The sequence below is a fragment of the Rhipicephalus sanguineus genome, unplaced genomic scaffold, assembly GCF_013339695.2.
Source record: "Rhipicephalus sanguineus isolate Rsan-2018 unplaced genomic scaffold, BIME_Rsan_1.4 Seq613, whole genome shotgun sequence".
Taxonomy (NCBI): Eukaryota; Metazoa; Arthropoda; class Arachnida; order Ixodida; family Ixodidae; genus Rhipicephalus; species Rhipicephalus sanguineus.
This window is the reverse complement of record NW_023615627.1, coordinates 23,175-36,868: the sequence shown is the minus strand read 5'-3', so window position 1 is coordinate 36,868 and position 13,694 is coordinate 23,175. Positions and strand designations below refer to the sequence as shown.

Here is a 13,694-nt window from a genome sequence, read left to right as displayed (position 1 = left end):
CGCGGACCCCCATTTGAGAGCCACTGCACTAGACCACCATGGCAGGGCACCATCGGACTATGTAACTCGCTCAGAAAGCTTCGTCTGCACCCAGGGAAATTGTCGTGCTGCATGAGTTCGCTGGAGCCAAGAAGAAGATGAGGTAGAGAAGCGCGCGAGCAGCGAGTCGCTGTGTCCGTTGTGCTGCACTACGCATCTCTCACCTTTCTCACCTTGTAAATAAATCCATTCCATCATTACAATGCTATCCGTCAACCAATCATTTGGTGCTGTCAATCACATGTACACCCAAACTATATGTTATGTGCTCAAGTCTACCTTCTGCATAACCAACATGTTGTTTTTGACTGTGGCCTGCTTCTCTTCTAGTCAACTCGAGCTCTTTTACAGCAGTTAATCAGGGCAGCCTCTGTAGGCATCGACATACGGATCTGATTTCATTATTGGCTTAATTTTTATATGGTTTTTAGGGTGTTTTCACCTCCTACATGTCATAATGATACTATCTAGGGTTTTACGTCCCAAAACCACGATATGATTACGAGAGACGCCGTAGTGGAGGGCTCCGGAAATTTTGACCATCTGGTGTTCTTTAACGTGCACCTAAATCTAAGTACACAGGCCTCTACCATTTCGCCTCCATCGAAATGAGACCGCCGCAGCCGGGTTTGAACCCGCGACCTACGGGTCAGCAGCCGAGCACCGTAACCGCTATGCCACCGCGGCGGACGCCTCCTACATGTAGATGGGAAAGTCTAGCTGGTGTGTTAGTTGTACACTAATAATAATTGTTGAGATTTTATGTGCCAAAACCACAATATGATTATGATACACACTGTAGTGGATGGCTCTGGAAGCCTTGACCTGGGGTTCTTTCTTGTTCACCTAAGTTTAACTACATGGGCCTGTGGCATTTTGCTTCCATCTAAATGCGACTGCTGCGCCCTTCGGATCAGCAGCCAAGCATCATAATCAGTGTGCCACCGTTGCAGCTGTTGGTTGTACATTGAGGGGTGATTTTTCTGTGCAGTAAGATGTCTTGCCCAATGTTTTATGGCTAGATGCATAATGCTCAATGTTTTATTAAGTGGATACTAAAGAGCAAAACGATTTTTCTCGCATTAGTAAAGTGGTCTTCCACGATACTAAAAACACCACGCTTGCTGTGAGAAGACGCTTAATAAGCGAGAAAACGCGCAAAAAGAAAATACAGGTGGCGACGCCACCTTGGAATTCCCACACCATTTGCTGTGACGTCACATATTTTTGACGGCGCCTGCTTGGGCCTACGTAGTTCCTAATCGGTTAAATCGAAGTACATTGTCCTCTTAGGGGGCCAGAGACTTGAAAAAACGAGTTTGTGGAAATTTTGTCGAGCCAGTGGCGCCAAAATACGTTAAATGCTCTTTGAAACCTTTTACGTCACGAATTACAAAGTTCGGCGCGAAATTTAAAAATGAAACTTTGAACTTTGTTTTCTCCGCTAATAATAAACCTATGGTGGTGAAATAAACTACACAAGAGTTCTCCGAGCACACTTTATCAATATAAACCAATTCATTGTTTCTCTTTAGTATCCCTTTAAGTGGTACACCGTCAGGGTTCCTTTTGCTGTTTGTCTGATCCGTCAATATTTGTAGCTGGTGGATGTCGGCGATAATGTTGATGGAGCAATGGTTGAGCTACTGATTCAGTGGGGGAAAAAAAATACTATTGGAGTAGGATGATTGTGCTATCTCAGCCCTGTTTTCTAATTAATGACAGCCTTTAATTAACTCGGACACATTTTCATTGGTTCGATTTAGGGCGAACAATAATTCCAATTTTGTATGGTTATTTTTAATTATGGATGTAATTAACAATGCAATGCCATCTCCAGAAAGGCGGATGTTTCATCTAGTTGTGCGTTTTACACTAGTCAAACCTTTTCAAACATCATCCCCATGTCCACCCAGCAAATGCTTGACACATTGCATGACTATAGTACTGCCTAATCACATTCAGGGAAGAGCAAGCTGTGTACACTGCCACAGCAAAAGGTTGTTGCCAATGTTTACTAGGGCGATGTCTCGTGCAAACATAACCTTGAGCGAAAAGTAGGCATTCACACAAAATGGTACAAAAAGTCACAAGACCACCCATATGCCTATAGAGGCACATAGCTGTACATCCACTTGGTGTTTGCGTGATTAAAATGTTTTGAAAGCGGCATATATAGTGTGCATAATAAATCAGCCACACCATATTGTTTTCATCTTCGAGTCATCTTAGATGAGTGGGGGCCCCGACTTTTGCAGTGCAAAGGCACATAGCCGTTTTGGACAAAGAGCAACTGCTTTGGCTCAGTCGCAAACCTCTGAACCAATCAGATGTGCAGGATGTCTGCTTATATTCTGCTTGTGGCGGTGCAAGCAGAAGTGAATGCAGTAAGGTAGGCCACACAAGCCGGTGTAAACATGGGTCGCCTTGAGTTGCTCCTCGATTGCCAGTCACAAACAGTCGTGTGACTGGTGCTAGTCACCGGTGTGAATGACAATCATAGAGAATTCCAAATGTCATGGCCTGTAATAAAGTACTGCACATGATGCCATAACAGTGCTCACCTTGTAAAAGCTAACAGGGTAGATGAGTTGTTCAATCTGCTTTTCATCTGCTCCTGCAATACTCTCTGGAGTCAAGGTAAACTCACGAAGGCGTCCCACTGCTGCATGTGTCACTTCATCCTTTGTCTGGCTTGACAACATCAGTGAAACCAGAAGCTGATACCGAACAAGCTGAAATATAGAATGTTTCATCAATACTGTTAAACCACAGCTGCACCTTAACATGCCTAAGCACAGCACATATACCAAGTGCTGTATGAACACAAGGGCATGGCATTATGCTAAACTGCTTCCTCACTCATGTATTATAGTATCACACCCAGGTGGCATTGTCACAGTGCATGTGGTCTGTAGCAATGCAAGGCAATATTTGATGCAACATAACAGTTCACAAAGACAGTGCACACTGCATTTCATCATTTTAGTGAGAAATAGCACCACTGTTACGCTTTGTAAAAAAAAACATAGCATCTTTCGTTCGGTGTTCCATCTGCTGATGCACAGTTGTGATTATATTTGGAGCGAGCCAAGCAGCTTTTAATGCACCCCGACTGGTATTGCATTCCATTTACTGTCACAATGCTGCTTTAATGCATCAACTCTTTTGATGGGGGAAAAAAAATTCACCGACGATTACGATACTGTCTAATGCGAATTCTGAGCACAGCTTCGTGTTGGGACAATGTCCATTGTGTTTGAAGTTTCGTCTTTCTGCAGTCATGGCAATGTAACATTCGTTACATTGTGCCACAGAAACTGCCAGCACTCGAGTGCTACGTGCTCGCTCTCTTTCGTCCTCGTTCGCTCTTTCGGTTCACCGACGCCAACGGGCGCTTAATAGCTGGGCTCTAAAAATTGAGTGCCTGGTACTCGTACTTATGCATTGTTCACCACTTTTGATTCAGTTCTGTGAGCAGCAACTACAAGTCAAGCTTGCATGGAATGTCAATAATAAGTCAAGCAAATGTCGATACTAAGTGCACCAGTCAGGCAATCTGTGTTGCAAAGTTCAAAATAAAAGGTATTGCTCATTTGAGCCAGCATGGTTTGTTAATGCAGCAGAGCGGAAAGTTGGGCTAGTTGGAATACTTGCATGATTGAAGCAAGCAGCGCAAAAAAACACAAAGACGTATAGAACAGAGAGCGCAGGACGAGCGCCGTCTCGCAACTGAAAGATTTATTTCGAAAAAAAAAAGCACGCAGGAAAACAAAGCCAAGCATGGAAGACATGCGCATAAGGAAGAAAGTCAAACATGTCATGCAACATCAACACATGTGCATCAGTAAGAAAATTAAACTTGTCACTTAACATTGCACATGGCAAGCCGATACGCAAACTCCTTGTCTGTTAAGGAAATCGACGCATGGCTAACGCATGCATCTCCCATTCCTTGAATGTGAAATGCTTCGATCACTTCACAGGTTAATTTACAACTGTGCCTAGAAAGTACTTCCGCATCTACAAACACAGGATAACAGCCGCACCTGTCTCAATGCGACGCAAGATGCGATGCGCTTGGCTTTTTGAAAAACTGAGTATGCTCCTTCAAGCAAACATTAATACATCTGCCGCTCTGTCCCACGTACAAGTTACTGCAAGTAAGGAGAATCTGATAAACAACCCCGCGCTTAAAAGGTACATAAGTGGATACATGTTTAATTTCACAGCCGTCAATTCTCTTTTCACTGCCCTCAATTTTTTCCTGAACAAGAGGGCATATTCTAGATAGCTTTTCTGGAGCAAAAAACACTGTGTTAATTCCATATCTTTTGCCAACATTGCTCAATCCATGGGAAAGTTTATGGACATATGGCAGTACTGATACCCTATCATACTTTTTCTTTTCACCACTGGTGTCGGAATGATCTTGGTTTTTGACCCATTTCAACAGCCCCTCATTACAGCTAGCCAGAAAAAACCCCGGCAAACCTGCATTTTCAATTCTGAATCTGTGAACAGAAACTATGCTCCACACCATGCTTACACGACGAGATCACAGAAACCGCTCCTACCACTTTCTTCAAGACGCTCAAAAGATGTAAAAAACTGAATTGCATTCTTCTCGGCCTTAAATCATCAGCCACAACTAAGCCATGTAAGCATGGCGTGGAGCGTAGTTTCATAGTTTGTTAAGCAGAAGGGGAGGACATTTTAATGGACACCAGGCGTTTTTTCAGGCTTATGCCACAACTCTCATAGAAGTCTGCTTCTCCCCTGAGGCACACTGTTGCTGTTTATGAAAGGGAGCACGTCTGCGGTGGCTGTCTACAGTTCCATCAACCGACAGCTAAAGAAAGCATGTCCGCTTTTGGCGTCATCTATTGGCAAATGAATGGCAGTTGGACAAGCGCTGCTAGATTACGCTCCCGCTTCGGTCTCGCAATGGGTGAGGCCGCCAAAAGCGGACGTGCTTTCTTCAGCTGCCGGTTGATAGTGCTGTAGGCAGCTGCTGCACAGCGCAGACCACACGCTCGCATGTTCCCTTTCATAAACGGCAACAGCGTATGTGTGGAAAAGGGTAACGAAGCTTGATATTCTTGGTCCACCCTGACAAGACACTCACTGGCTCTTTTATCATGGATAAGACTCCCTATGGTTTTCAAAACTGGATTCAAATTAGTGGCCTGGCAGCTAGAGCAAGCCCTATAGCTGTTTACTCTATTTCGTTTTGGCACAAACAAACTGGCCCATCAAGAAGAGTCTGTTTACTCCAACCACATGAAACAATGCAAGAAAGCTGGCTACACTCATTATTGCACCCTGGTGCACTACAGCCTGTGCATTCATGCAAATGAACACAATCCACACTTGGCACTGTGTTACAATCAGTATTAATAATTACACATTTGAACCTCACTCATACATTCCAGAAAGAAAAAATAACATGGAAGAAATGTACTATCCAGGAAAGCGTATAATCCAAGTTCCCTAATATATCATGCACTTTCGCTTGATACATACAAGGGCCCCAGTGCAGTCCCCGACTTTGGGACACTTGTCTATGCATAATCTATTGTAATATATTGTTATAAATGAAAAATAAACAAACTATATCATGAACATTGGCGCCGTGAAATCGTACGAAACGGGAACCTATTGAGAAGGTTCTTCTGCGTTAAAATAAAATATATGAAATTTACTGTGCATAATGCAGTGCCTACTCTGTGGGCCAGACCACACAGTAAAGTTTAGCCCAAACAGCTATCTCTCACGAATGGCAAGATTGCGGGGGTGTGGCCTGGTACACTTCAGAATAGGCAGCTCCTTTCTTGACGACGGCTTTTCTCGTGAGATTCGCTTGCCGTTCTGTGAATGGGTCCAGGCCAAGGAGCTTATGTACTGACATAGGGCACAGTGATGAGATGTTCGAATCGTGGATGCCTGAAAGGTTCGCAGTGCAATGGTGAAGCCCACATTTGGCATGCTTGCTGGCCTGACATGTGATTATTGATATCAGCAGAAGACTTGTGATGGTGAACTGAGGCTGCAAAAGGGAGGTGTATAATAACAAAGGACAGCGGTCCTCAAATTTTCTGGCACAGATTTACCTTCACCACAGTACATTAGCGTCATGCAAAAAAGTGCACTAAAATTGGCAAGGGACTACTGTAGCTGTCACGGGACGTTTTCAGACTTTAACAATAATACTGGTACTCGTAATTATATGGCGCGTGCACGCAAGGAACACAATGTGCTGTATCCCGCGACAACTAGTAGGACTTCGCCATGCGCATTTTTTTGCATGACACAGGTGTACTGCGGTGCAAGCAACTTCAGCATTTTGCACTCGTTGGACTAGGGCCAAAATATTTTAGAACTCTGTCCTTCGTCATTATTATTTTCTTTTCGCGGAGGCGTTAGCGCTCTTTTTCGGGTAAGCCTCCCAGGCAAATCGGGAGAGCTGACTGGCAGGTGTCTAATGTAAGTTCATTTATATGTCACAAATAAATTCCAAGTAAAGTGGGCTTCAAAGTTAAGCCCATCGAGCGAATGATCCAAGTTATTTCGGTGCGTGCCTGCAACAGTAAACACACCTTCCTTTTGCTGCTTCAGTCCATAACTACACAGGCCTACTAAAAGCACGAACTTTTCACGCATACTGTCACGTGGTCGTGACGTCGATGAAGACAGCAGCCGGCATGTTCAAGATGGAACTGTTTATTTGGCCGAACTTGTGGCCGAGAAATGAAAAGTCAAACTACAGCAATACACGCTGTACAGTGATAGTGGCGAACAGGGCGTCAGTTGTCGATAAAACTGCTCATGGCTGGGATGCGCCGTCTTTTATACACCATGCATCGAACTTTCCAGTCTTATCACTGGTTGTCGCGCAAGCACTGGAATAATCTAGACTATTCCCGCCCTGCGCGCAATCTGAACAAAACGACCTACTACAATCACGAAGCTTCTCGAACACTGCGGCGCGGTCAGCTTCGAGCGTTGGTGACCGTCCTTGCTGGTCAAACCCGAATACATCAAAATAAAAGAAGAAGTGGGCATGGCATTGCCCCCCTCTGAAAAAGCATCGTCCCGATGCTTGCGACAGAACATAGAAGGGAAAAAAAAACAAGTGCATACACAAATAAATTACAATAACAAAGGAAAATGTATTGTCCTCAGGTTCGCTAACACGCAAAAAACTGCTTAAAGCGCACGACATGGACGACTTCAGGTCGTGCGCGGCGTCGCTGGGAGTTCGTAATGCCATCCGGGACGACCTCGTAGTCAAGAGCGCTGAGACGTCGAAGCACCTTGTATGGCCCGAAGTATCATCGAAGAAGTTTTTCACTGAGCCCACGTCGACGGAGCCAAGCGCATGAACAGCTGCGCTGTCTTGAAATGCGCGGCGATTGTACTGCTGGGTACACATCTCGAGCGTCTTCTCGATGGTCGTTGCTTCTGAGATGAATTCTTGAACTGTCGATGGGGGGTTCCGCATCAGCCCGGCGAAGAGCTCCTGTTTGACTCCTCGCATAAGAAAGCAGACCTTCTTGTCCTCGGGCATGACAGGGCATGGCATTCCAAGTAAAGTGGGCTTCGGAGTTAAGCCCATTGAGCGAATGATCCAAGTTATTTCGGTGCGTGCCTGCAACAGTAAACACACCTTCCTTTTGCTGCTTCAGTCCATAACTACACAGGCCTACTAAAAGCACAAACTTTTCACGCATACGATTTTGCAGCCTGTCTTCAATCTCGCATCCCGGCGCCCTATGTCCGGACAGAACGACAAACAAATCTTGCCGTTCACGGTTTGAGAGAGGCGCGTTGTCCTCTATTTTGGTGCGATCCACCAAATAAAGCACAGTCTAGTTTGTGGCCTAGTCTACAGAACATTAGCGCACCCAGAATTTCTCTCTGGGGGGGAGGGGGTTGAAATTCTGAGAAGAGTATACAGGAATGCAACGACAAATAAAATATGTGATACCAAATAATAATAATAATAATAATAATAATAATAATGATAATATCACATGTGATAATGATGATAATCTTTCAGAGTTGTGCAGCAAGATCTTGAAAAAAACTTCAGAGGCCCAAGAAACCGTTCGGCGAAGCAGCGCACATAGAAAATAAATGGCAAATTGAATAAACCAACGCGTAATATAGTTCCAGCAAAAATGTCTGGCAAATACTTGTTTTTGTAAATTTTTTTTTCAGCTCCATCCATGCAGTGATAAGGGTGCTGATGTGCCGGCCGGCTGGCAGTCACGCAATGCTGTTTAAAAAAAAATGATTGCTATGGTAGCGCAAACAAATGGTACACAAGAAAGGCACACGACACCCGGCGCTGTGTGCCTTTCTTGTGTTCCATTTATTGTGTCTTGTGTCCGATAACCACAGTAATCAAGAAATGTCATACAAACAAGCCCCATTGGCAACTTTAGCAGTTGAAAAACTCTGCAACTGAGAATTTTGTGCATAATGCGAGCAGAACATCCCATATTATACTTCCTTCGAGCCTCGCCAAACTACAAGTCTGAAAGGGCATCGCAAACATTGATTATAAACTTACCGATTTGCCATGTCATTCGGGTGCACAGGTTCAGCGACTGAAGTACACTCTGATAAGTGACTGATCGATTGACGCATCTGAAGGCGATATGTGCTGAGTCATCGGTTCCTTTTCTGCCGTAATTGGGCATTCCAGTGTTGTTGCTGCGTCTCTTGAATTGGAACACGGAATCTTTGTCAGGAAGTAGATGAGGATCGTGTTCGACTGGCGCTTCAACGAGATGCCTGTGGTGTGGTAGCTCACTCTCGACGCAGACTCACGCAGCAGACACAGAAGCAAGTTCTAGCAAGCGAACTGAACGTGTATATGGTGCACATCGTAGCTTCCGTCCGATGTACAACATACAAAAAAGGAGTGGTTAAAAGAGAGAGCGAGAGTTGTCTACTGAAAAAAAAAAAAAAAAAACGTGGCATCCAAATATACCTTTCACACTTTCCAAAGCCCCTTTTTCTTGTCACATGGCCTTCAAAACATTTACTCATTCTGCCACGTCTTCTACTCCTCCCGCCTTCGCAATGTATGGATTTCGCATAGCATTCGTGCTTGCTTGGGGTCCCTGCGTGCGTGCAGTACTGTGGCATGGCTGGCAACACACATACTAGTTGCTCCAAGACTTGCTCAGAAATGCAGGAACTACAGTGTATGTGCTTAAACTAATATCGTCATGTGCTCGAGCTGTACGGCCTCCGGGGTGTGCGGTCACTTTGACGAACGAGCCGCGTACGAAGTCGCCTTTCTTCTCGCCACTCCAATGCAACTTGTCCGTCTGCTGGCAACAAAGTTAACAAAAAATGCACGACCACCCCGCTGGCGACACCATTTGCCTGCACAAAACGCAAGCCCCGAGGAAAACAGAAAACACTTGTTTCGAAGCGCCGCCGGCGGCCTCTTATCTTTGGAACCTTGAGTGAGCGTTGTCCCTATACGTTTCGGAATCCATACGGTTCCTTCTTGAGAGTTCGAGGGAGGGAGACAAACGAAGAGGGCTTCTTTTCTTGTTCGGCAGGTGTGAAAGGGTGAGTCAGGAGGCGGCTGTGCCCATCAGCAAAAGAACAGAGGACTGTAAGGGGGTGGGGAGCTCCTTTGGCGTGTGGATGTATCGAAGTAAACTGTTAGGTGAGAGCCAGGAAAGGGGGATACTTGGAGTGCCGGACTGTGTGAGGCTGTACGCAAAAATCTTTTTTCATACGCTCTGCGTAGGGAAAAGTGAAGACGCTACGTGTAGGTAGCCTTCAGCGTGATTCACGATTCGGGTTGCTTGGATCTGCCAGCATTCATTTCTGGTAATTGGTTTCAGCTGCGAGGACTACAGTTTCAAGGAAATTGATTCAGCGGTCTGCGCCTTTGCAAAATTGTAGACGTCTTTCCCGTCCTTCTTACAGGTTCTCAGTTCCACTGACGCAGCTGGCGTCGCAGCCAGTACAAGCAGTTTTGTTGAAGGTGCCTCGTGTTTGCTCTTCCGGTGGTCAGTCTTTTGGAGAAGGCAGAGAACGTGCTATTGTGCTCGTAATGCTGAAAACATTTTCACGAACCGCCCGTCCCCATCGTCGGCTGCGGGCCACGCGCTCGGAGGGGTTGGATGTCAACAAGACCGTTTCTTTTTCCTTCTTTTTTCGGCACCCTATTACACCGGCGGCTTTTTGAACATGTGGGTTCGCTTTGAAGTTGCGCAGGCGGCGCCATTTGCGGTTTCGAACTGGCTTCGACCCGGGCTTCATCCCTCCCATTTCGGACTGCACGTGTGTATGGCACAAATTTCGGGCGGGCCATTCGCGGTCTTACTGTCACGTGACTCAGCCTTCCGCGGGAATGGGTGATGGTTTCGCTGGCGCCACGGATAGCGGAGAGCGATGTACGTATTTCTGTCGTGGTGTTGATTGCGGGAGGCCTTTTGCTGGATTTCTCAGCTTGCGACGTTTTTTGCAAGTGAATTGCTTTCTGAATAAAATATTTTGGGTAGCCGTTCTTGGCGAGTTTCCTGAATATTTTGAGTTTTTCTTGTTTTACTTTCTTCAAGTTGTGTGCTGCAGTGCATTCCGGCTCTTCGCATTAATATCTTTACTACTGATGTACTGCAGATATTCGAGAGGTCTGAAGTGAACTGAAAATATCGACTTGTGTAGATGTGTTTGCACAGTTTTATTTTCAGGTTACGAGAACATCTAAAAACGGCAGGGAGTCTTCTGTTTCAAGGGTTAACTGAATACTCGTTCAAAAAATTTATATGAAAGAATAATTGTGATTATTATCTCCTGACGCTTGAATGACAGTCGTTGAGACGTATCTGAGAAAGATTTTTGGCTGCGGTTGCAATGAATGAAGAGCTTGTTCCTCAATGTGTTTTATTGCTATATTTGCCATGGCGACAGACGTGGGCACAGGGTTCCAAATAGTGAAAGATTTGTGAGAAAGTTTACATCTTTAGCAAATTAATACATTGTGATAAGGCAAGAAAAAGAATATTCGCACCATATGTATCTGGAAGGGCCCAAGTGCTTCAAGTGCTTTTCTCTCTCTCTTTCTTTTTTCGTTCTGGAGGATCGATAGTTACCTTGAATCGGTCCTGCCAATATTAATCATGTTAGACCCCGTTTGCACATCAAAAGTGACGCTAATTGGTAAGACCTTAAACATAAAGGGCATTTTCGTCGATTGAGTGCCTTCATATTCTCATTTTGTGTTTTGTAGAACCCATGTATGACGAAAAAAGAATGTTTGTCGGCAAGGAGACCGTACATTATTGACTATTTAAAGGGGAACTATTTCATGTTCACTATAATATCAAGGATTTAAGAAAAAGTAACGAGAATGCCACCGTCATCGCAACAGGAAATGTTCATCCCGCTTAAGCGAGTTTCGTTTCCATAGTGAGTAAGGCATTGAATGTACATGAAAACGCTTGTTATTTCTATAAAATGAGTTTTATGACGTAGAATTTGAAAAGGTTGCACATTCAAGGCAAAACCAACATATATTTGTTGCGCAACTTCGTCGTCGCGCCATTAAACGAAGCCATGTGATACTGACAATTTAATGGTATTTAGGCACTTGATATCTTAATCTCTAATTGCATTAGAAGCGTCCCAGTGAACCAAGTATAATTTGCGTGTGTGCAGGTGTGAACCTGTGTGAACCGGATAATAACGTTATAAATGGTAAACAACACTGCGAACTCCTGTTCTTGACATACATGTATGTAGCACTGCGTACACAGCTGGATGAGCTGCTATACGTAATACTTTTTGATGTCACATGCAGTGTGCACCGACGTCTGTGGCTAAGTCAAGCGGCGCATTATTCATTGTACACAGCCCCTTTTAGACTTCCCCCGAGAATCAAATAAATGAAAAAGAACAATAGCTTGTTTCGAAGATTCCGAAATATCTCCTTGCTCTATTGCAGTAAGCAGAGGGGGCAAGAAAAGAAGAGGGGTCAAACTGATGACACGTGAAAGCATTTTCTCTTTCGTCCAAAACCGCTTCACTGGAAATGAAAACAGAGTCACCGAACTTGCGGTTTGCGCTCTTTCTGTTTAGGAGTAGATGAGTGAATACAACACATTTCTAGAGTAAATGAGGAAAATTCGACCTGAAACCACCTCTTGAATTGAAATGACAACGTCAACAAGGCCCCCTGAACGTGTACGTTGGATTCTCGGTGACAATGACCGTGAAGCGGGGGGAGGGGGGTCAGGTCGGCCTCAGGGGGGGATACAACTCCCCCCCTCCCCCCCCCCCCGTCGGTGCGCCACAGCTACAGAAAGAACCGCTACTGCATTACTATTACAGTTGAAGACTACAAGTAGCGCTCACGCATCTCCCTTTGAACCCGACCGTTGTTTCAATAGAGTTGCACTAAACACTCTGTGAAAGCTGTGATACTACCGCTAAGCTAGCGCAGCTGAACTGTACTTATTGAAAAGTATCGAAAAGCTTAACACACCTTCTGTGGAACTGACTGGTCGGGGCACTTGTCGCAGCCCATGGTGTCAACGGGAGCTTCGATTGTCCGGCGCATTTTGCGAATATTTTCCAACATCTCCTTCCAATTTTCAGGCACCCAAGAGAGGCTTGTTTCGCCCATTTCACGACGCGGACCATCAGAATATTCAATCTTAAGTGCGGCTGAACGAGCTCTACTTTTAGAGCACGCAGTAGCCGTCTGAGCAGGCTCTACAGGTCGCGAGCCTCTCTTTGAAGAGCGCAACCGTGCCTTTATCATGGCGATCAAGTCTGAAAACCGAAAAGTTGTCACTCTGTACGCTTCGTGGACCGTGAAGTGCTTCAGATGGTTCAAATGGTTCAAACACAGCCTCACAAGTTCATAATCTTCCGCGACATAGGCGACATACGATGATGATGATGATGATGATCATTGGTGCCTTGCCCTTTGCAACGGGCGATCTGTGCTTTCGGCCGGCGTCACTGTAGCGCTAGAATATTGCTCCGGCTGGCGCTATCGCATTGCGTGTGTGTCCCGAGTACAAAACATGACTGGTAGATGATAACCATAACAAATAATGGAGCCAGTTCTCTGTGGGATCGGCTCCTGCACCGCGCGGCGCACGAGACGCTGCCTAAAAAAAGTGCCTTTTTCGGTCTTTTTTTTTTTTTTTTTTTGGCAGCGTCTCGTGCGCCTTTCTTCTCGCCACTCTTCTCGCCTTTCTTCTCGCCACGGATTTGTTGTTTTCACAACAAATCCGTGCAGGGCGGGGCCTCGCCTCGATGACGTAGGCACCATTTCCTGTTTCTCTCTCCGTTTGGCTACAGTGTTCTAGAAGTTTATAGTGCGCTCACTGAGCGGCGGAGCGTGACGCACTTCATGTCGCCGCCGACAGGCGGCGCGGCTCGCAGCGTCACCTGAAACTTTCCGGCGGATTGCTGGGCGCGGGCCGCGCGGCTAGCGCGCGTTGCTGTTTTGCGCGCAAGAAAAGTCAAAGTTACGGTGCGCAACACAGGAGCTTCTTTTGATGCAACTTTTCTGTGAGTTGTGAAATAAATTACTGTCGTTGTGACTGATTTACGAAGGGTGGGCGATGTTTAAAGCGGCTATTGCATAGATGAATGCTCCTCCACAT

At 45.5% G+C, this 13,694-nt stretch overlaps 1 protein-coding gene across 1 annotated transcript in view; it reads right to left on the bottom strand.

Annotated features, from left to right (window-relative positions):
* Nucleotides 1-12,928, bottom strand: part of LOC119377915 (endonuclease III-like protein 1) — a 32,782-nt gene extending 19,854 nt beyond the window's left edge. Inside the window, exons 1-2 of the mRNA XM_037647207.2 lie at nt 12,560-12,928; nt 2,604-2,774 (exon numbers count right to left, since the gene is read on the bottom strand). Of these exons, the coding sequence (XP_037503135.1) occupies nt 2,604-2,774; nt 12,560-12,838 (450 nt within the window). The 5' untranslated portion in view covers nt 12,839-12,928. The remainder of the gene's footprint in view (nt 1-2,603; nt 2,775-12,559) is intronic.
* Nucleotides 12,929-13,694: the final 766 nt, after the last annotated feature.